The sequence below is a fragment of the Spea bombifrons genome, chromosome 3 (assembly GCF_027358695.1).
Source record: "Spea bombifrons isolate aSpeBom1 chromosome 3, aSpeBom1.2.pri, whole genome shotgun sequence".
In the NCBI taxonomy this organism is placed as follows: Eukaryota; Metazoa; Chordata; class Amphibia; order Anura; family Pelobatidae; genus Spea; species Spea bombifrons.
In genome coordinates this window covers 44,074,163-44,099,143 of record NC_071089.1, presented here as the reverse complement: position 1 = coordinate 44,099,143, position 24,981 = coordinate 44,074,163, and the positions used below count along the sequence as shown (strand labels likewise).

Sequence of the window (24,981 nt, the reverse complement as noted above, 5' to 3'; positions counted from 1 at the left end):
TACAATGTGATTTCCTGTATTCTTTCCCCCCATTCTGTCTCTCATAGTTGAAGTGTACCTATGGTGAAAATTACAGGCCTCTCTCATCTTTTTAAGTGGGAGAACTTTCACAATTGGTGAATACTTTTTTGCCCCACTGTAAATGTTAAAATAGCTTCGGCCATGGAGGGTACAAAAAGAAAACCGCCCCGTCCTTAAGGGGTTAATGATCATACAAAACACTTGTCAGCCCATCTTTACAATTTTAAGTTATTGAAAAATCATCCCTTTGTTTGCTTTTAGTCAAAAATTGCAGAAATTTACAGTATCTCACAAAAGTGAGTACACCCCTGACATTTTTGTAAATATTTTATTACCGTATTTGCTCGATTATAAGACGACCCTGATTATAAGATGACAAATTTTGAGTATTTTGGAAAAAAGAAAAAGCCTGAATATAAGACTACCCTATAGGAAAAAAGTTTTACTAGTAAATATTCACATGTAAACTATTTTTTATATTTAACAAAAACTACGATTGAGAAAAATGCATTTTTGTTTTTATCTCCTTTTATTTCTCAACCTGTCCCCAGTTATGCCACTCTGCCCCCTAGATATGCCTTATACCCCCCTATATGCCACTCTGCCTCCTAGATATTCATTTTAACTTCGTATATGCCACTGCCTCCCTGATATTCCTTTTAACCCCTATATGCCATTCTGCCTACAGAAAGCCCTTATACCCCCCATATGCCACTCTTACCCTCCCCCGACTTACCAGTGCTTCCCTAGACTTCTCCCCATGATTCCTTGGTGTGTAGTGGGGCAGTCGGTGAAGGTCTGTGAGATGCGAGCAGACAACCTCTGCACTGCTGCCGACAGAAGTGCCGGTAGCAGCGGGGGTTGTGTGTGTGTGTGCATCGCACAGACCTCCACCGGCTTCCAGAGAGGAGGATCCAGGTCCCCTGCAGCGCTGCGGGGATCTGGATCCTAGTCTTGTGATCAGACCTCCTATTTGAGGTCTGATTAGAAGACGACCTCGAATATAAGACGATGGTTATTTTTCTGGAAAAAAAACTTGTCTTATAATTGAGCAAAGACGGTATATCTTTTCATGTGACAACACTGAAGAAATTACACTCTGCTACAATGTAAAGTAGTGAGTGTACAGCCTGTATAACAGTGTACATTTGCTGTCCCCTCAAATATAACTCAACACACAGCCATTAATGTCTAAACCTCGGCAACAAAAGTGAGTACACCCCTAAGTGGAAACGTCCAAATTGGGCCCAAAGTGTCTATTTTGTGTGACCACCATTATTTTCCAGCACTGCCTTTACCCTCTTGGGCATGGAGTTTACCAGAGCTTCACAGGTTGCCACTGGAGTCCTCTTCCACTCCTCTATATCGACATCACAGAGCTGATGGATGTTAGAGACCTTGCGCTCCCCACCTTCCATTTGAGGATGCCCCACAGATGCTCAATAGGGTTTAGGTCTGGAGACATGCTCGGCCAGTCCATCACCTTTACCCTCAGCTTCTATAGCAAGGCAGTGGTCGTCTTAGAGATGTGTTTTGGGGTTGTTATCTTGTTGGAATACTGCCCTGCGGCAGGGAGGGGATCATGCTCTGCTTCAGACCACAGGACATGGTTCCAGTAATCTTCAGCAAACTGTTTGCGGGCTTCCTTCTGGGACGACAGCCATGCAGACCGATTTGTGCGGAGTATGGTCTGAGCCCCCACCCCGTGGAGTGCCGGCAGGAGAGGCTGTCTGAGAGTATCGGAGAGTAGGGTGCAGGTCCCCTGCACCACTGCGGGGCATCTGTATCCTAACCCTGCCAGACCTCGAACTCCCTAATGTTGGGCTAGTTAGAGGAAGGTCGTGATCTCCCCAACCAGCCCTGCTCATCGGGCGCTGATCAGGGCTAGTTGGGGAGATCACGATCTTGCACCTACCTCGGCACGGCCCTGAAATCCGGCACAGGGGAGGCTGCTTCTCCGCTTGCCCCTCCCCTAGAGATTTGTGATTCTCCAGTCCGGCTCGGTAAGTTTCAGTACCCGGCGTATAAGACAACCCCCGACTTTTGATTAGATTTTCACTGGTTAAAAAGTCGTCTTATACGCCGGAAAAATACGGTATATGTTGTACGAATATGCTATTTACTTGAGATGGCAACAAAGTTCTGTGGATTTATCCATATCTAAATAAGGGGTAGTTATTTTGTATGGACAATTATGTAAGCATCCGCTTAATGAATGTGTATTGTTCCGAAACAGTGTCTTGTGTAATACTACAACAAAATAGGAGAGGGTTGCCAAAAATATTTAAAGATACATGTCTCAAAAGGGGTGAATATGCAGTGCCTGGGTCTTAAAGCTAGCTGGTGTAAAAGATAAGCACACAGGGTGATCTCTTAGATCAACTCCCTCTGACATTTTTATACCAGACCTTGCATAATTAAATAAGTGGCAATTTACTTAATGTGTTCTAAAAAGGTAAATGTTTGGTTCCTGTCAACTAATTGTGTGTAACAGAGCTCAGCGGTACACTATCACTGCTGATGTCCACTTCAGAACGGGAGAGCTCTCGCGTTGCTCCTCCTGCTGGCTGTTTGCAAGTATAGTAATCTGCAATGCAGGGCTATGGAGCAGAGCTATTACATTGTAACCAGAATAAACAGACCAGGAGGAGGAGAAAAATAGTGTCTTCCATACGAAAAATAAAAGAAAATCCCAATAAAATATTAAGGAAAAAAATTATTGGGAGCCCAGTGGGGTCACTGTGATGTCACAGGCATAAAAAATGTCTGAGATCCCCAAAGGGATGCTCTACTGGGAACAGTGTAAAAACAAAATGTATTATATATAATAAAATCGTAACATAAAGTGCCCCTTACCACTTCCACTATATGTACAAAAAATATATTATTTATTTCAAGAGATGTTGCTCAACATAAATTGGGTCATTGTTCAGCTGTAGCGCTTACAGTATAGACAAATGTAAGATTGCAAAAATGTTTTATGCATTTCTATTTTTTGAAAAGAAGGCCCTACTTCCAACAAATGTGTATAATACGATACAATCGCGTAGAGCTCTACACGCTGCCCGGACTAAGCACTGGGGACTCAGAAACACCGGTAAGTTGGAGGGGGGGGGGCATAACACAGGAGGATGCAGGAGCGTGGAGCTCTACATGCTGCCCGGACTAAGCACCGGGGGCTCAGATGCAGGGGACCTGGATCCTCCTGTGCTATGCGCCCCCCCAAACTCAGAAGCACCGGTAAGTTTGAAGGAGGGAGGGGGGGAGTGTTAAATGGGGGTGTAAGGCATTTCTGGAGGCAGAGTGCTCTGTGAAATGCCTTTTAACCCATTTAATGCCACTCTGCCTCCTGAAATGCCTTTTACCTCCCTATATGCCACTCTACCCCATAAAATGCCTTTTAACCCCCAAAATGCCAGAGTGGCATATAGGGGTATAAAGCATTTCTGGAGGCAGAGTGGCACATAGGGGGTCAAAAGGCATATCATGGGGCACAGTGGCATATAGAGGGTTAAAAGGCGTATCATGGGGCACAGTGGCATTTAGAGGGTTAAAAGGCATATCATGGGGCACAGTGGCATATATGGGGTATAAGGCATTTCTGGGGCAGAGTGGCAAGCCTGGGGGCAGATGTGCATAACTGGGGGGGGCAGGTTGGAAATAAAAACAAAATATTTTTCTCAATCATAGCTTTTATTAACAAACAATTGTTCACATAGTTTACATGAATTAACATTTACTGGTAAAACTTTTTTCCTACAGGGTCGTCTTATATTCAGGCTTTTTCTTTTTTTCATAAGTTAATATTCAGATTTTGGGGGGTCGTCTTATAATCAGGGTCGTCTTATAATCGAGCAAATACGGTACTTTAGTCCATGAGACCCAGTGAAGTGATCTGTCTATTTGAAAGCTGAAATTACACATTCCAAATTTGACCCCCATGATGTCTGAAAAACATGACATAACCATGCGCATACCTGGGAACTTCTTAGCTCTGGCTACTCTGGAGCCTTTCCTTGCAGAGCACGGCCCAGACTGCCCGTTGACGTCGGCGGGCGGTCCCGTTGAGATCACAGGAAACATCCCCATTTCAAGGGAAAAGGGGTGGGGAGCGGGGCGTGTGAAGACCCGCGACCCGGAGGATTCCTGGAAAACTGGAGAAGCAGTTACTCATCTCCGGGTCAAACTCGGAAAGTTCCTAGGAATGACCATGCATTTTGGATATTGCTGTACTCAGGGCTGTTGCTGAATGCAAATCAAGAATTGTTTCTGTATTCGCACATACCGTTGGAAAGAAATGTACCATGTTTATCGGTGTATAACACGCACTGGTGTATAACACGCACCCCCATTTTAACAAGGAAATTTGAGTAAGAAAAAATAAATTTAAACTTGGAAGCTATGAACTTAATGTTGGAATAATGTTTATAACGTTATAACATATATTATAATGTAATAAAAGAAATAAAGAATAAAGAAAAAGCACACGAAAAACTTCATGAGAATCACTGCTATCTGGGAAACCACACACACTCAGACACACACAGTAAGACACACTGAGACACACACACACACACACACACACACTCAGACACACATGCAGCCAGACACACACTTAGACACACACACACAAACACACTCAGAGACACACACACTCAGAGACACACAAACACACTCAGACACACACACACACATTAAATTTATATATTACTCCCTACCGTTTGGGAGATCTGGTATGGGTCCTCTTTATCTTCCAGCATTTTACTTTTTGTGCTGATGCCGGGGCCGGAGTGACGTCATCACCCAGCTCCCGGCATCAGAGAGGGCGCGAGAGAGCTGTGCAGGGGAAGATTGTGCAGCTCTAGGATTTATCGGCGTATAACACGCAGGTAGGGTTTCAACTTCATATTTAAGTTAAAAAAAAAAGTGCGTGTTATACGCCGATAAATACGGTACTTTTGGTTGTCAGCTTTCAAAAAGTATCTCCTTTTGTTTAACAGTTCTAGATTCTCTAGTTTTCTTTTCTATAACTATAGACTATAAGGGCTCAACTACCAGCGTATCACGTTAACCCACATTTAAAAAAAAAATCTAATCTAGTTTAGAATCAATGATGCACATTTTTAGCCTTGTAACTACCAAACTACACTATGACCAATAGTATATAAGCACCTGACCATCACACCTATTGCACATCACATCCAAGCTTATTGAACTTGTTGGGCATCACATTCTAAAACCATGGGCATTAATATGGAGCAGGTTCTCCTTTTTTGGCTATACCAGCCTCAATTCTTCTGGAAAGTATTTCTGAAAGACAATTTGTGAGGTCAGGCACTTGGAGGAGAAGGCGTTGCTCGTAATCTATGTTCCGTTTCACTCCAAAGGTGTTCAATGGGGTTAACTGCTTTAATGGTTATTATTTTACACTACAGGACCATATCAGTTTTTGCTTTTCTGCTATATCATTATTCAACTTTGATTTCCCACTAACTCATTCAGTGCATACAAATTATATATTGGGTTGATTTTTCCGGACAAGTAGGCCTTTCTTTTTAATGTAGCATGAAAATAAAATCTAAAATCTATAAAAAGATACATAACCAGTGCAAATGGAGGTAAAACAAAAGAAAATTTATTTACCGTATTTCCCCATGTATAAGACGCCAAAAAAATTTTTATTGGATAGGGGGACCTACTGCTTACCTCTGTGTTGCTCAACAGCATCTCTTGATCTGTCGAGGTCACACAGGAACCCAGTGGAGTCACGTGAATGTACATCACATGACTCCGCTCCGTTCCTGTTCGAGCAACACAGAGGGAAACAGCGCCCCCCATGGAAGTCTGTGGGCGGCACCAGAAGATCTGCAGTTCAGGTAAAAATATTAATATTGTTTTCGAATCTTTTGTCCAATTTTGGTGTGTTCACCACACCTTTATTAAAAGTAAGTAACACACCAAAATAGGACAATACAATAACAATATCAATTTATATATGATTAACCCCTTAATGTCCATTGCTGGGTCAGGCACTTCATGCAAAACGGTCACTTAACGACCTATGACGTGCCTGACACGTCATGAGATTTAAACAAGCTTAGAAAGTGATCAACGATCATTTTCTAAGCTTAAACGGTGTTGCTGTAATGCCTCAATGTCGAGGCATTCAGCAACACCGAGATCGGCATCATGGGCCATGTCTGGCCCCTCCCTGGGGCGTCAACATCCGCCATACATTGTATGGCGGCAGACGCCCGTTTTAAAAGCGTTTAGGAGGCGATCAACGATCACCTCCTAAACTTAAATGGTGTCGCTTGAATGCCTCGATCAGGAGGCATTCAGCGACACCAGACACTTGCCCCAGGACGGGCTGTGACCACTCCGAAAACACACAGCACACCCACATATTTGCAGTAAATTCATACCTGGGAACTTCTCGGCTCCAGCTACCTGGAGCGTTCCCTTGCGGGATGCTGCCAGGACCGCTGGGTGGTCCCGCTGCCGTCGGTGGGTGGTCCCGCTGACATCTGGGAGAACACCTCCATGTAAAGGGAAAAAATGGGCGGGGAACGGGGTGTGTCAAGACCCTGCTCCCACGACCCGGAGGATTCGGGTCTTGACCCGGAGGAGCAGCGTTCACCCGGCTATCTCCAGGCCAAACCCGGAGAGTTCCCAGGTATGCTTATTATTCACTGTAGTTCTGATGTATAAAGTCGCCGTGAATATTGAACCATTGCAAAATACAGGGTTTGGTTTGTGCCTCTGGTTTGAGCCTCTGGTCTCAACATTTATGCCAATGGATCAATATATAACCATGTGTTTAATTTATATTTTTAATCAAATAATCACATGCAGTACTCGCATACATTAAACAGATACAGTACTGTGAACACATACAGCACAGTAATGCAAAGTCCATTAAAAAAACTTTAAACATATATTAAGCATTTTAAGTCTGTGGATCGTCGTCTCAACCTAGGCTTGCCCCAGGAAAAACACTGGTTGGTAGAACTTATTCTGCAGAAGAGCAAGATGTTGACGAGGGTGGCATCTCAACATCTGGAAGTTCTACCCCAGTGCTTTGGTTCCCTGAGATCTGTTAATGGTTTCGACAGTTTACCCTCCTGAATTGGCTTGAAAAATTGGCTCAGCCTTGTCTGCTCTAGACATAAGTTGCAAATGCAGTGGAGTTTATGGATTTTACACAGTTTTCTAAAGAAAAGTCAGTGGCTTTTGCTTGATATCTAAAGCAATCTTGTGTACGTAAGATTTTGGTTGTTGTAAAACTCATAAAGTGCACCCAGGTGTTTAATTTTTTTTATTTTGTTTCTTTTTAATCAAACTAGACGAGCATTCAAGGTCTTCTTGCCTAAGGGTGAAAAAACTCCCCAAAGCAAAAATCATACAAACAAAGCCTAGCTCTCAATTGGAGTCCTCTCTTATCTATTCTTTGTGGTTCAGGGTGACCAGCTTCATAAAAAAAAAGTAGAAGTCATTACAACAGAGAAACATTGGGGGGAACAAATATTATTGCTCACTTTGGCAGAAACCCGTGGCCAAAATGCTCCTAGTAAAATACCTTGAATTGTCTGCTTTTCAGAATTGTATACTTTTGTCAGTGTTTGTTGGTGGGCAACTAAACTGTCCCTAATGAGGTTTAGACCCAGCAAAATAAACAGTGAAAATGTCAAGCTAAAAAACTACATATTGCGAAACTGTTTTCATGTAAAGTCCCTGTACCCCTCCTGTGAGTGGACAAAAAAATTACATGAAAACCTAGAGATCTGAACAACATGTAGAAACCTTGCATTGCAGGTATAGATTACTATTGCTTTATCCAATGGCTTCATTTTCTGCAGCGCTGTACAAATGGATCATATTAGAACCACATGGAAACAGAGATCAACTGAATATCACATGGAAACCCTGTATTGCAAGTGTAGATCAACTGAGAAAATACAGATTAACAGAAATGCCAATAACATTTCTTTTGATAACTATTCTAACAAAAATAAGTGAGTGTGTAGCGTTTATAGTGGTTGTGTATGTGTACCTTGGGGTACATGACCGAGCTGCTTTTCCTGTCTCCCGTGCAGGTCCGAAATTATTCACAAAGGGCCAGTCCGACTCCATTGTGATGACAGCGGCCGGGGATCAGGATGTATGGTCTCAGTTGGGGTTGGCCTGGGCTCCCTGGAGTGACAGGCCCGGTTGCAATTGTGACCATGGTAGTTATGCTGAAGGTCAGTCTGGCAGCTGCTGCAGGCCGGATAAAAAAATTGTGGCCTGCGAGAGACATAAAAAATACTATGCGTGCGGGGTATTGGTGTACTTGGAGATGTTGCCGAACAGTTTGTTTTCTGTCAGCATAAATGCTTCCAATTTTGTTATGTTTAATTCGTTGTTGCAAAAAAAAAATCTCCCAGATGTGCGAACAGGATCTAGTTCTTGTCAAAGGTTCATAAATGCATCTTTGATTACTTTTTGCTATCTGGTTTTCCATTTTGATGTTATGATACATGTTCAGATTATGTTTGAAATGCTTAGAGGTGGAGTTCCAAATAACTAGTAAACATAAATGCCTGATCAGTTAAATATTTGCATTCATGTTCTGGCATTTTCACTATTAAGTCTAAGGAGTAATTATGGTTGGTCCACCAATTGTGAAATACAAGTGAGGCTGATAAACAATTGTCTAACCCCCTAGAATATTTGATAATAAATACATCTTTGCAGCTCAATTTATATTATGGCTACGTTTTATGTACGGTACCATTTTATGTGTTCAGTTACAGAATGAGCTGAGCTGTGGACAGGTCTGTAGTCCCTTTATGATGTCAGTCAGATAATGATAGACTCAAAAAAGACAGCGCTTAAGTGGACATAAAAACAATAACTTTAATACAAAAATAGAAAAAAAGTCATACAATGCAATCAATAAAAACAACACAGTAATAAATAACATATATAAAAAAATCTTAATATTTGGATATAAATATACAAATATTTGAATTAATCAAAACAGTAGAGCAGTATGCAACCTGCCCCACCAAAGGTTAAAAGATACACAGAGAGAGAAAAAAAAAAAATAAAAAAAAATATATAACTCTTACCATTGAGATGACTGTGCCTAGCCAGGCTGGCGCCAAAAAACAAGCAGGTTAAGCGCTGTCTTTTTTTTTTTTTTATTCTGTTTTTATCTTTTATAGGCTTTCTCTACCTGTTGGAGAACCTGTACTAATCAAGACTAGCAGCTTTGTTCTCTATTGGTTATGAAACCATTTTACTGTCTATATATCCATTTTTTTTATTTATATACATATGGCTGGTAACTATTATTAATATAATTCCATATGTCACTTATTGTCGTGTGGGGTTAGTTTTTGATTATTCTCCTTTCTTTTCTCTTTCCCCTTTTAGTGGGTCACATAAAGCACTGTATTTTTTGTTTCTTTTTAGTCCAATAATGATGTAAACAGGCTGTGATGAGCCCATCTGAGAGTACAAACATGCTAAGGAGTAAGGATGAAGATGTTAAATCTCCTTACCATCAAGGTTTATGTATTAAGAGAAGCCATAAGATGGCCTGAAGCCAGACCAGAGTTTTAAAGTGACACTCCTAGCTTCTTCATGTTTGTCAGTTTATTTATATTAAATTGTTGTCTTTAGCGTCCATTCATAGAAATCCTACCAAATATGAGATACATATAGTTTGGAGCAAGTGGGGGCAATAAAATGACAAACTACCAAATGTAAAATGCAAATTTTTACTAATTAAAGATTTTTCTAGACTGATCAGGTGATTATACATTTAGAGCTAGCTATTAAAATGTTAATTTTCAAAAGGTTTTTGGCTCAACACATATTGATAAGTTGTCCTGGTTGGTGGTACCATAATCCTATGGATGTTCCTTTTTTCTGTACATCATCACAGGATGGGCATCCTCAGAATGTTTTGACTGGGTCTTCCTCCACACACTGAAACATATGATGTCTACATATTGGGTCTTTTTTTTTGTTTGTTTGTAGTTGTTGTGCTATTGGCTTTGTTATTGCTCATATAGTTTCACATAGTTTGAGCTTGAGTGTACTGAACTTCAGGCTTTGTTTTTATGCTTTGGCTCATTAATACATTTTCTATACTTGTAACATTTTTAGTGTGCGTATCTGTTATTTATCTCTGCTCCCCTATTTAATAACCATTACATCTTCGGAATGTTTCAGGTAGACCCTCTAGGTTAGTACTTTCTCTAAGTGCTATTAAATTGAATAGAGGCAGACCTACGCTGAGCATGATGGGTAGATAGATTTAATATAAAGAAAAGGTAATGTCAAAACCTGATTGTTCTTCCAACAAAATAAAACAAAACACATGCCGTTTTTCAAGATACTTTAAGAATTCATGTAACACAAACAATTATTCATCCCTGTGACAGCCCCTCTGTTTATTCCCTATATTGTTTTGGCCCCATCCCTGTCTTTTTCCCAAGGAATAAGGGCTCAGGGACCCTGTGTATCCCTAATGCTGGACGAATTACACCTTCCTCCTGCTTGGTGCCTCACAGTGACCTAGCCATGAATTCATGGACCTGTACAACGGCTAGGAACTGCGTCAATGCTGCAAACCATTGCAACTACATTGCTATGGACATCTTTTGTCCCACCTCGTTACTCATTTGAAGTTACATTAAGCTTGTAATGGGCAGGGCCAGATTAACGTAGGGGCTGATGGAGCGGAAAATAGGCCCAGGGCCGCCTTTAACGCTGGGCAAAAAGGGCAGCTGCCCCTTGAGCCCGCAGCAACCACGGTCACCGCAACTGAGTCCGGGCCCACCACCCTAGGGGGCCTGGGTGAGCAAATTGGGCCCACTACTTACATGTGCACATTGTGCAAGAAACGTCTCTTTTACCGCTAAGGGAATGCTTGAACCCGGTGGAGTCGCAGCACGTCACGTACATCACATGACCCTGTTGCGCGTCTGCTTCCCTTGGGTGGTAAACCAGAAGTTGTTCGCATAGAGTGCAAGCAACACAGTGAATTAATGAGTATCTGTGAAGGAGTGAATTAATATTTGTGTGATAGCATGGATGTGTAAGGGGGCATGCTACAGGGAGGCTGTTTGGGTGCAAAGATGCCACAGGCAGGCTTTTTCTGGGGCAAAGATGCCACAGGCAGCTGGGGCCATCACATAAATCAATCCCAAGGGAGGAGCAGGCTGGTGGCAATAAACAAGGGGGGAAAAACACAAAAGACATGAGCAGTGTGTAAATTTAAAAAATATATACATTGTTAGTTTACCCCGTCTGGATGCGGGTGTTGGTGTGGCAGAGCCTGTTCTGGTGTGTGTTTGGGTGTTGGTGTGGCAGAGCCTGTCCTGGTGTGTGTGTTTGGGTGTCGGTGTGGCAGAGCCTGTCCTGGTGTGTGTGTTTGGGTGTTGGTGTGGCAGAGCCTGTCCTGGCGTGTGTGTGTGTCTGGGTGTCGGTGTGGCAGAGCCTGTCCTGGCGTGTGTGTGTGTCTGGGTGTCGGTGTGGCAGAGCCTGTCCTGGTGTGTGTGTTTGGGTGTCGGTGTGGCAGAGCCTGTCCTGGTGTGTGTGTTTGGGTGTTGGTGTGACAGAGCCTGTCCTGGTGTGTGTGTTTGGGTGATGGTGTGGCTGTGTGTGTTTGGGTGTCGGTGTGGCAGAGCCTGTCCTGCTGTGTGTGTCTGGGTGTCGGTGGGAGAGCCTGTCCTGCTGTGTGTATTTGGTCATGTTTCCTGGTACTTTACTTACTGTAGGAATAAAACTATTGAACTATTTAATTTTTACTTATCCAGAGATAAAACGCACTCTTGAGTTTGTAGTCACAAACTCTCTAGGCCCAGAAATCAATGAGGAAAATTAAAAGTATTGTGTTATTTACTCTATTTCAATCTGCATATTTTATTAAAACGGCACTAAATTGTGGCTTCAGGCATCCCATGTATGATGACTTTTTTTTGGTGTACTGATGTACTCCCAATCCCATCACATAAAATTCTATTTTATGCTATCTGCCTAGCACTGATGTTCTCTTTATCCAGTACACATGGATGCCGAGGAGTTAAGATTCTGTCTATTTTATTTATTTCCATAAAAAGGCCCAAAATCCTCAGCACCAGGCCCATGATGCTCTTAATCTGGCCCTGCTGGCGGGCAAAACTCAGTGGTGGTTACGGAAAAGGAGCTTGTTTAGGAACCTTGGTTTTTTATTACCAATCTTTAGGACCGGGGTTTACCCAGCTGCGGCTATTGAGCTCTGGCTCATCTACCACGCTGACTTTTCCCGGGGAAGTTTCCGACGCTGTCGCTCAGGGTCCCGACATCGGATCGTGTTGCTTTTTGGAACATAACATCCATAACAACCCTGAGTTTTCCATTGGTCCCCTGGGATTGATGCTGCTCCCTCGGGATCGCCCCGAAATAGTGACTCTTTGTCGGCTGGGCATTGCTGGCCATAGAACTGTGTGGTGACGCTGGCTGTCTGGTGGTTGATGAGATTATACCCCTAATCCTATCATGTTTGTGTGTATAAATATCTGTGCTGGCTTCAATAAACTCAGTTCTGTTTTACCCCTACACTAAATCTGACTAGTGCTTGCGGGGAGGATTACAGAGGATTAACCCTTGAGCAACTGAGCATTCACGGAAAGGAAGATTTCTACGGAGGAGCTGCTCAGTTCAAGTTACGGGTCTCCATCACAATCCCATATTTAATATAACTATTTCTAAAGATTTGTTTAATTTGCACCATATAGACCAGGAGTGTCCAAGTTTTTTCTGCAGTGGGCCACTTCATCAGAAGTGTATACGTGCGCGAGCCACGCTTATTTTTCACTGTGAGAAAATATGGCCTTTAATAAAATATGCAGATTAAAATAAAGTAAATGACACAAAACCTTTACTTTTCCACTCGCTGATTTCTGGGCCTAGAAAGTTGTGTGACTACAAATTCAGGATTCAGGATAATTAAAAATGAAATAGTTCTATTTATTCTAGGGACGCACCAAGATGAAAATTCTGGACCAAAACTGAAAATTCACTTAGCCGAACCGAAAATGACCCCCCACCTTTAAAAATAATAATAATAAAAAAAAATAAAAAAAAATAAAAAAAAAAGCCTAACAGCAATCACAGTCCCATCATGCCTAGGTTCCAGCACTTACACATCCATGCTATCACACACACTCATTCATTCATATACTCATTCATTCACAGATTAATTCCCTCAATCACACATACTCATTCAAACAACCTCCCCCACCCCCTTACCTGCACGGCAGCTCTCTCGATGCTGCTCAGACTTCAGTAGGGGGTGCGGCCTCACTCTGCGTTCTCTTGTAGTCCACAGAGGAAGCAGGACTGGAGCAGAGTGATGTGATGTCATGTACATTCACGTGACTCTGCTGGGTTCCGCTTCCTCTGTGCAGTACAAAAGACCCCCCCACAGGTAAGCAGCCCAGCTCTTGTGATCCCGGTTGCCCTGGCTGCCGATCTCACGCGGGCCCCACCTCAAGGTCTCGCGGGCCGCATTTGACCCACGGGCCGCATGTTGGACGCCCCTGATATAGACAGATCTACGTGGTATGGATACAGGGAAGCGTTGGTCTTGAGTTGGTCAGAGCAGAGATGAATGCAAAGTAGTAAGTCTGAGCAGAGAGGGTGGGAAGGTTTTGGAAAGATAGGAGGGTGAGTTGGAAGAGCTAAGGGTAAGGCTGCAGTTGGCAGCAAAGGGACAGGGAAGGCTACAGAGAACATTTGTCCTTGCAGGAATTAACACTGGATGGGATGGGACGCCGCATGTGCACTCTGATTGGACCTTACTTTAAGCCCTGCCCAGTCTGACAAACAACTCCCACATTAACAAGGCTATTATATATTGGGCGTGTTAATGTGTTTCACTTGGATGCCACGTTAAAATTACATATTTGCCTTTTTTTTTGCTCAAGAAAATTAACAGATTTATTCCTATGTTGTTGCATTGCATCTATACCATAGCCACACCATCTCATCCACCGCAGTAAAGTGTGCTATAGCATTCGTATGTGTAATGACTGGTAATTCTGTTTATGCCTAACATTATGTTGAAAGTACTTCCCATATATACGTCTTTAAAAATTGTCGGTACATCATCAAACTTGATGACTGTTTCATCAATATTAAGAGTAAAACATAGCCAATGCAGTTTGAAATTGTAGAAGCAATTTGGCAGCTGAGGAAAGTACACATCTGTAAGTACGTAGACTTTTTTTCAACATACAGGCAGCAACTTAAGATGACTCTGTAATAAGCCATGGACAAAACAGACTACTTGCCACATATGTTTTTAATAACCCTCAATGTAGTAGTTATACTATTATTTGGTTTACAGGTTTAAACTTAATTTTGTTTTTTTCCTCTTCTTCTTTCTGCAGAATCAACATGTGCCACTCCACTTCTTTGTAGCTTAGCTAGACCCGTTGACCTAGAGAAAGATGACTACCAGAAGGTTATCTGTAATAACGAAAACTGCCCCTACAGCACCTGGATGCATCTGCAGTGCTTCTATGAATGGGAGAGCAGCATTCTTGTGCAGTTCAACTGTATTGGACGAGCCCGCAGCTGGAATGAGAAACAATGTCGACAAAACATGTGGACCAAGAAAGGTTATGACTTAGCTTTTCGGTTTTGCTCATGTCGATGTGGGCAGGGCCACTTAAAAAAAGATACAGATTGGTACCAGGTGAAACGAATGCAGGATGACAAAAAGAAGAAATCTGTCACAGAAAAACCCACTGGTAGATCCATGTCAGAGTCCTCTGATGATGTCAAGAAATGCAGAGGTGCAGCTAAACCTCAGAAAGCATTTACTTATGACCCTCCTCGTAGGCATTCAGTGGACAGACAAAACTCTCAAGAGAAGGGGATAAGTGGAAATGCCCACAGCTTGCGCTCTCCTTGCGTTTCCCCAGGACAGTCTCCTCCCGCTGGTTATCCCATACTTTCCCCTTCTCACTTTAGTGTTCCACGTAGCTCCAGATACCTAGGTGAATTTCTAAAGAACGCAATCCATTTAGAGCCTCACAAGAAGAATATGGCAACAGGAGGGGCACTCAGAAATGTGCACTTGGACTACAGCATGTCTAGTCTGCAGTCTCACAGGTCTGGACGTTTAGATACGCCAGTACAGTTTCTTCGGCGACTCGACCTTTCTGAACTTTTAGCCCATATACCACGGCATAAGCTTAACACGTTCCATGTGCGCATGGAAGATGATGCGCAGGTTGGGCAGGGAGAGGATCTTCGTAAGTTTATCCTTTCAGCACTTAGTGCTAGTCACAGGAATGTTGTGAACTGTGCATTGTGCCACCGGGTACTCCCTGTGTTTGAGCAGTTCCCACTTGTAGATGGAACCTTGTTTCTTAGTCCATCCCGGCATGATGAAATGGAGTATGATGTACCATGCCACCTTCAAGGTAAAATATTTGCTAAATTATTAACCACTTGCCTTTTGCATATTTGGTAGCACCCTTGTTACTCTATGCATAATGTAGTATTTGACAATCTGTAATGTACCAATCATTACATTTTCACTTAGAAAACATAATTTTGATATCTGTTTGAAAAAGTATATACCTTTTCAGGAAAAAAGCCAAAAGAAATTGAGCGATGCCAGTCAACTGTAATCTCTGGTGGGAAAAACCCCCAAAAAAGCATTGGGCTTTAAGCTTACATAAAACAGAAAGGGCTATCCCTGCTCTTGGGCGTTATAAAAATTGTAAGAAATCATGCAAAGAGAGAATCAAACAAAAATGACCAGCAATCCTGCGTGTAACAAAAAGGTTCACCCTTAAAAAATGTTGAGAGTACCAATTGACTCAAAACATAGCAATCAGTTTAGTTAAATTGGATCTATTTTCTTTAGAATAAGTAGCACCTACGAGGGGACCCTCAAGTGCTTTGAGGAGTGTATGAGGCCCTTGCAGGGGAACTATGCACCCCAGGAGACTTATTAAAGTTAGAGGAGCCACAGTAACGTGTTAAAGAAGAACATTCTTTGCAATTTGGCCTAGAAGTTGAGGCACAAATAACAGTTAATGCAATGCCGTACGATAAGAGCTTTTAGATGGCTGTTTACAAACTAATATTATTAAAATGTTATTTCCCATTTTAATTTTACTTCTCAATTTACTTGCTTCAGAGTAAAACATCATACTACCTATCTGAATGTATTTTGTATAGGGCTTTTCCACAGGACCTTTTTCTTTGACCATTAAATACAGTGCTAAATACAATGATTAAGGTTAACATTGAAGAAAACCTAGTTTTATCATATTTAACTCCAATAATCTGCAGACCTAGAGGTCCCATTGTTGTCAGTTATGTTATATTTTGGTTGGCTTTCCCTGCACAAACACCACTCTGAGATGACAGACAATGATACCAAAGCTATATATGCAGCTATCTGAAAATGTTGTATTATGCATAAAATAGATGTTTTAACAGAAAAACACTTTTTTTTTTACTTTTAACCCCTTGATGGCTTTAAACGGGTGCATAAAGCAATCTACGTTCACTTTCTGCACCCAAACAGTGTTGCTATAATGCCTCGATAAAAGTTTCACAGAGGGTCTCTCCATGCAAGTCAATGGAGCCCAGCTTTCTAATAACAATATTCTACTCTGCCTCCAGAAAGCCCTTTAAAGCCTCCCCATATGCCACTCTTACCCTCCCCCGACTTACCAGTGCTTCTTTAGACTTCCCCATGCTCCAGATTCCTTGGTGTCTAGTGGGGCAGCTGCTGGAGGACCTTAGCGGCTGCTGCCTGCACTTCACCCGGGGCTTCAATGAATAAGCACCGGAAGGTGATGTGAAAAATGCACAGGCCCCAAATGTGGCCTTTTAGCCCCCCCCCCCCAACAACCCGACAAACCCATGCCTGAGTATCACTGTACTCGGGAGATATTGCTGGGGTGTTGTGTGAAAGTGACATATACCAGGAGCTTAAAATTCATACCTAAAGTACAACATGTGTGGAGGAAAAATACACACAAAAATACTACTGCAAGTTTTGACAAAGGCTAGTAGTAAAATGTGTGCATGCAAAGAGTTAAAACACCAGCATTTGAAATACCCTGGGGTGTCTAGTTTTCAATATATGGTTTTATTGGGCACATTGAATTGGTCAGGCTCAAAGATGTACTAAATAGAGCATGGGCAGTGGATCACCAAATGTCAAAGTTCAACATTGAAAAATGTGCATGCCCCAAATGTGGCCCTTTGTGCCCCCAAACAACCAGGCAAACCCATGCATGGGTGGTATCACTGTACTCGGGAGATGTTGCTCAACACATGTAAAATGACATATACCAGGACCTGTTTATTCTTACCTGAAGTAAAATTAAAATGTGTGTGGGGGAAAAAAAAGACTACCTCAAAGTTTGGCAGAGACTGGTGGTAGAATTGGTGCATGGAAAGAGTTAAAATACTAGCATTTGAAATACCCTGGGGTGTCTAGTTTTCAAAAATATATGGTTTGATGGGGTAAATTGCATTGGCCATCTTCAAACATACCCGAAATAGCACATGGGGGAAGAATTACCAGATTTGGAAAAAATGGTTTTGAAATAGCAAAACGCTACTTGTATTTATTGCCCCATAACATGCAGAAAAAAGCAAAAACACATAAAAACATTTGGTATTTTGTAAACTCAGGACAAATAATCTGTTTAGCAGGTTCTTTTCATTAGCTTTTATAGATGATATAAATTTTATATAAATTTTTCATCATATTTTATACTTTTTTTTTATAGTAAATGATACAATCAAAATAATGGCATCTAAAGAAGGCCCTTCTTGTCTTGAAACAAATATATAGCTTGTGTGGATTCAGTAGACGGGGAAAAAAGAAAATTACAGCTAAACACGAGCACCACAGAAATGTTTAATCAGCCATTGTCACAAAGGGGTTAAAAGTTTGTGTTGACTGTTTTTGTTTCTGAATGTTTTCCTATTTTTCACCTTAGGCAGACTGATGCACTTATATGCTGTCTGTGTGGACTGCTTAGAAGGAGTTCATAAAATCATCTGCATTAAATGCAAATCGAGATGGGATGGAAGTTGGCATCAGTTGGGAACAATGTATACTTATGATATATTGGCTGCTTCTCCATGCTGTCAGGTTAGTATTGTAAAAAGTTTTGTAATACACGCAAATGTTTTTTTATTTTATTTTTTATTTTCTTCCTAATTACATGATGAATATAATACTATTGAAACCTCATCCTTTAAGCAGAATATCAAGCTCCCTTTATCAAGTCAAAAGCTATACTTACCACAAAACATCTAACTTAAACATGGGCAGCAGTACATGGGTTGTCTGAAATTTAATATGGATCCAGTCTTGGTGTATTTGTTGGTTCAAGTCTTCAGCATATCGCTGTGATAGTGTATTTGTTGTGTGCCATGAAGTTAGAAGGTAAGCGCTATGAAACCCAGCTCTGAAAACACTATGCTAATTTGAACAAAAATTTTGGCAACTTTATTTTGAACTCACTAGTTCAGTTTTATTAGTCAATGTTTAACCTATTAAAAGCGCATTTTGTAAAAACATTTCTACCTATATGCCTATATTTAACTTGCTGGTTTAGTTGCTCATTGACCTTAAGCAGTTTCAGACCTCTAAGCACATTCCCGTTATCTCTCTGTGGATTCCTGTGTATGACCTGGCCTGGCTGATTATCCTTTTGGTTCCTGACTTTGGCTTGTTCCTGACATTGTGGTGTTTTCCATACTCCTTTTCCTGCTTCGTCTGACTACCTGCTCCGGTTCCTGACTACTGCACTGTTCTCGTTTTCCCTTCTGTTTTTTTTTTTACTTTTTTTTTTTTTTTTTAATAAAGGCGTGTTTTCTAGCATTTTTCGTCTCTGTCTTGATTCTGGTATCCTGATAATTAATGACTGGTTGGTCATGGCAAAACCAGAAATTGTTCCCCAGGAACTTGTGTGCTGAACCCTGATGCTCCTGCAGAGATTAGAAGTCACCTCTAGTTAACTAGGGTTAACTGCAGCACTTTAGAAAGGTGTGTATTTATGTTGTACTGCCTCAATAAACGTCATTTAACTGCAAACCAGAGGGAAATAAATGAAAATAAAAACTTGATTTTCATTGGCTGACTCCTAGATATAAGCCATGATTGTTGACCCCCTGCTCTACAGTGTTTTCTCCTATCTATTTTGGATTCGCTCCCCTCAATCCTTAGGGTAGTAGAGTAGCAAGCAGAGGCGCTAATAAATGATTAATTGACGCAGCAGCTTCAAATTTCTGCCCTACGATTGCTATTGCTTCAACTTCAGAGTTGTCAGAATCTGGTTACAATAAGCCTTAGAAGAACTAGTCTCTATTCCTGGTGGCTAAAACAATAGCAGACACGATCTTACCAGTAGACTTCAGACACTGTCATGAAATACTTGTGCAGTACTGCCATAGTTTCGGCCCTGTCTGCCATGTCCAGAAGGGCTGTTTGGCTTAAGTAACGGGCAGCTGAAAATTCCTCCAAGAACTGGCTTAGTGGAATTCCATGTCAAGGGAAGAACGTATTCAGTGCCGAGGTGGAGGAGATACGAACCGACTGTCAGTCTTCTGGATGAGGGCTCCATGTATCGTTCATTTTATAACAAACTATACTTCTGGGGATACAACAAGAGGCACAGGAAGAGTTGACTCATCCCAGTAGAGGGTAGACTTTTACAACTAATTGCCTCTTATCACCCCAGACCCATGGATATTAAATATCATCCTTTGCGGCTATATGATAGTGATTGTGATTGAGTCATAAAAGAGTTTGTCAAGACGGTTCTCCGACACGTTCCTACCCTAGAAAGTGGTTTGGGCACCTGCTTCCTGGTTTTTGTTCCCAAAACTTCAGGGGACGCAACCTTCGGATCACAGAATCATGATGAGTCCATAAAAACTGTCAGCAGATAACTTCATGGTGTCCATTGATCTTCAGGTCACATATCTACATGTCCTCATCAGGAAAGATTACCAGAATTTTCTTCAATTTACTCTACCTTCCAAGAACAGGGATTTGACATTTACAATTTCATCTTTGCTATTCGGCATCTCCTCAATATATCTTCACAAATATTGATTTAACTGCATGCTTGAGACTAGAAAGCATCAAGGTCATTCCATATCTGGGTAATTGGTTACTGGCCTCAACTACTACACCAACCCTTGCTCTGCCCAGGAATTCATAAATCTAAAGTAATATCGAAAAATACATCCAAAATACATCTTTCTAGGAATGATCCTAGATACTGCTCCACAGCTGGAACCGAACGTCTCTAACCCTGCACCACAAAGTGCGCCTTCCTCTGAAGATCCTGGCCTCTTTAAGATGGTGGTTACAAGAGAATAATCTCCTTTGTGGTCTACCTTGGTCTTCCCCTCACTTAAGTGTAGTTTATACAGATGCCAAGGTTGGGGAGCCACTCTGGAAGGCTCTTGGTCAACACAGGAAACAAACCTACATATAAACTACCTATAACTTCTGGCGGTGTGGAGAGTTTGAAAGCTCTGGAGAAACCTACTGAACCATCGAGGTGTACGCATCCTGTCTGACAACTCCACTGTGGTTGCCTTTTTAAACAGACGCCGTGGCATCAGAAACAAATGAGTGGAACGCCACACAGCTTGAACTTGCTAGGGCGGAAGAGAATCTACTAGACCTTTCCACAATCCACAATGGGGAATCATTAAACATAAAGGTAGATTTTCTAAGACGTCAACCTGTTCTTTAAAGAGAATGGCGTCTACATTCAGAATTCACAGAAAAGTGAGGAATACCGCAAGTGGATCTCATGGCTTCCCACCTAAATGCAAAGGTAAACATATATTTTTTTTCTCTCTGCCCTATCAGAAATCATCTAGGATTGGAAGCTCTCACCCAGAATTGGTTCCAAATTACAACACACATTGCAACCTTCAGTTCCCAAGTTGCTGGATTTTTTTTCAGAAGAGGTTTGACGTGGGTCTTAGCCTGGCTACCATCAAGGTTCTGATTTCTGCTTTGAGTGCTGCCGTAGACGCCTCCTTTTTTGATCATACGTGGATCCGAAGATTCTGTAAGGGTGTGTGTAGGATTAGACCCAGATCCACCTTGTCCGTACTTACATGGGACCTCCAATTTCTAAAAGCTACATAGCAGCGGGGAAGAAACTATCTACCGAGTTAAAAGCTCTCTCTGCCAGAGCAGTTTACTCATCATGGGCAGAATCAGTCGGAGTGGAAAAAGCCATCATCTGCAAAGCGGCCACTTGGCGCAGTCTTCACATCTTTACCAGACACTACGGACTAGATATAGCTTTATTGAAAGACTCTGTTTGGAAGATATATATGCAAAGGGAGGCCTTAATTTATTTGTTCCTGCTCTACCTGATAAGCGGAGCCATTTCTCCTTAGTGCCACCATGGAATGGACATGGAAACATTTAAAAATTCTATGCTTCCTTTCCATTCCTGGTGGCACTAAGAAGAGGCAGCGAGAAATAAGGAATGTATTTATCGGAAAACTGCTCAATGGTTTTGTCAGAAATACAGGCTGCACTGATGCATGTTTGGAAATGACATGGTTAGAGACAACATAAATGTTGAGACCTTCTATCGGTTGTTACAGTTTAGTGTTATTTATTTGCACAAGTATGTATTATGATAATGTTGCATTAAGGAGTTTGTAACAGTGTTTTTCTTGTATATTGTCACAATATTTTGATAAGAGATACAGCTAACACAATCTGTGTGTTTACTTCCTCAAGGTACGAGACTACCTATTACCCAGTGCTAACATCATGTTACCTCTAGCCTGTTGCAAAAATCTGTTAATGTACTTGATATCTCATGGCCATATAGAGAGATCAACCAACTGAGTGGGCCAAACATGTGAGGAGCACTGTCCTATATACAATACTTTATTTTAAGGAATTTAGGCTCTACTCACATCAGTTTAAATTCTATGAAAGAAGATGCAATGTAGGCAATGCAGTATTTAATCAGGTATGCTAACTGCACAAAGCATATATAGTATTCTGAACACTACCGTATACGGTTTTTAATAAGTATAATTATTTTTGTAAGCCTTTTTATCTTTTGTTGCTGTTTGTTTTATTTCAAAATTTTTACCACTCTGTTTATGCATGTCCTCCATAGGCCCGACTGAATTGCAAACACTGTGGGAAACCAGTCATAGATGTCCGCATCGGAATGCAGTATTTTTCGGAGTACAGTAATGTTCAGCAATGCCCTCACTGCGGGAATCTAGACTACCATTTTGTGAAGCCATTCTCTTCATTTAAAGTTCTTGAGGCTTATTGATGAAAGCTTTTGTTTTAGTAATAGCCATTTTATAGGTATTACTACTTTGATACGTATATTTTATAGGAAATATTGTATATAAAAAAAACTTATTTTCCACTTAAAGCAACTGAAGCTTTTTTCTTTATATTGGTTTATTAAAATGTGCAAATAGTTTGTTTTCCCTTGGAAATATTACATTGAAATGTGACGAGTGAATGTAAATCTTTTGCCAGCAAAGTGTATTTTTTTTTCCTGTCCAGTTTGTTCTTTGGCATGCATTCTGCTTTTACTCTAGCTCACACCCTTGACTCAGCACTTAAAGAAAAACAAATCACCAAAGTAAATCTAGATTTATTTTTTTTAAAAAAAATAATAATTTAAAGCTAGTTTTGATTTTTTGTTCCTATGTTTTCATTTTAAGTGCTTTAGTTGTTTCTTTTGAATGTGTCTGAAAAATTGGAACAAAATGGAAAGTATTGTTAATTAAGCTTTGTATTAACAAAATGTTTATTATTGAAAAACATTTTAAAATGATTTTTTTTAATATTTTGAGTAAATTAATGAAAACATAAGCGGTTTCACATACATACATACATACATACATACATACATACATATGTGCACATTTTTAAGTAAATGTTTATTTACACCTTTTCTTAAAAAAAAAAAAAATGTATGGTGTTTTTAAGGATTCTTTTGCTCTTGAATAGCTCAAACATATTGTTTTGTTTAAAATATCTAATCCTGCCTCCTGAACTCATTATTGACCATATACAGTGCTGTAAAAAAGAGTTGGCCCCTTCCAGATTTCTATTCTATTTTTGCAAATTTGTCACATTTAAATGTTTCAGATCATCAAACTAATTTTAATATCAAAGATAAACCATGTAAACACAAAATGCAACTTCAAAACAATGATTTCATGTATATAAGGAAAAAGCTATCCAACACTACCTGGATCTATGTGGATCATTTAAACAAGTGTATTCAATAATCGGGTTCGGTTTTACTAGACACACCCAGGCACGATTACTGACAGCCCTGTGGAATCTAAACCTCAATTAAGTAGAGCCTGTCTTGCAAAGTTGGCTAAAAGGTCTCAAAAAGCAGCACATGATGCCACTATCTAAAGAAATTCAAGAACAGATGAGAAAGTAATTGACGTCTATCAGTCTGGAAAGATTTACAAAGCAGTCCCTAAGCTCTGGGACTCAGCAGTTGATGAACCACGGTGAGAGTCTTTATCTAAACTTGGAACAATGGTGAACCTTCCTAGGAGGGGCCGTCCTACCAAAATTTCTGAAGAGTGCATTGATGACTCATCCAAGAGGCCACAAAAGAACTCAGAACATGTAAAGAACTGCAGGTCTTGCTTTCCCATCGATGGGAGAGTTGAAAGACGAAAACCACAGCTGACCAAAAAGAACAGAGGATTGTCTCGTATTTGCGAAAAAAACAAAGCAAAACAAACAACTATACATCGTGATGAGCCCGAGACTTTTGGGGTAATATTCTGTTCACTGAGTCAAAAGTAGAACATTTCGGAAGGCATGGGTCCCAGTTACATCTGGTGTAAAGCTAACAAAGCATTCCACAATAAGAAAATTTCAAGACCTGGCCGACTTGCAATAATTGATGGAACCATGAGTTCTGCACTCTACCAGAAAATACTAAACTTAAATGTCCGGGCATCTGTTTGTGACCCAAACCTAAAGCACAGTTGGGCTATGCAGGAAAACAATGATCTGACGTACACAAGCAAGTCCATCTCTGAATGGTTCACAAGAAACCAACATAAGCGTTTGGAGTGGCCTTGTCAAAGTCATGACTTGAATCTGACTGAGATGCTATAGCATCATCTTAAAAAGGCAGTTCATGCTCCAAAACCCTTCAATGTGGCTGAATCAAAACCATTCTGCCAAGAAGAGTGGACCAACATTCCTCCACAGCGAAAAGACCCATTGTCAGTTATCTGTTGTCTTTGGCTTTCATTAAAATTAGTTGGATGATGGGAAACATTTAAATGAGGAAGAGACAAATATATTTTCACAGCACTACAGATGGAATATCTCCTATTGCGTTTAATAAAAACAAAAAGCAAACATCAACAATTGGGATATGATCAATATTTATGTAAATGCTATTGAATAAAGCAAAGACAAATATATAAAAAAATCGATTTTAAAGTAATCTGACATTTTGTTATGTTGTATGTATTTGTACCCATTTGTAAAGTAAATGAGCTTGCAGGAGGGTCTTTCTACTAATCTCACTGATATAATTATGCTTTAGATGGAGTCAAACAAGTCTTTCTTCCTGAAGAAGTTCATTGGGGTACACCTTTTACATGGATGAAATTGGGAGTTGCAAATTCAACACTGCTAATTTGTCCAGTAGTGAATAAACCCCTCATGTCTACCTGTAATGGTGTGTAAGCACCTTTAGTACCACAGTCCGGTTCCTCCAGTTCCCTTAATAAAATGGTTTTGTGTGAACTCCTGCCTAGGCAAAGGCCGGCAAGTTGAGCAAAATGGTTGGGTCACTACCTGAAACAGTTTTATGTATTTTAGCTCATTTTCCACATACATCCACCACAAGTACATAAGTTGTT

The 24,981-nt window shown here is 40.9% G+C and overlaps 1 protein-coding gene across 2 annotated transcripts in view; it reads left to right on the top strand.

Moving 5' to 3' along the window:
• The window catches only part of HECA (hdc homolog, cell cycle regulator), a 28,212-nt gene extending 5,484 nt beyond the window's left edge, over nucleotides 1–22,728 (top strand). The window contains exons 2-4 of one of the 2 annotated variants that reach the window (XM_053461036.1): nucleotides 14,451–15,491; nucleotides 18,042–18,196; nucleotides 22,224–22,728. In XM_053461036.1, coding sequence (XP_053317011.1) covers nucleotides 14,451–15,491; nucleotides 18,042–18,196; nucleotides 22,224–22,388 — 1,361 coding nt within the window. In that variant the 3' untranslated portion in view covers nucleotides 22,389–22,728. Of the gene's footprint in view, nucleotides 1–14,450; nucleotides 15,492–18,041; nucleotides 18,197–18,686; nucleotides 18,835–22,223 lie in introns of those variants that run through there. The other variant, XM_053461037.1, reaches the window with a different exon arrangement.
• Nucleotides 22,729–24,981: the final 2,253 nt, after the last annotated feature.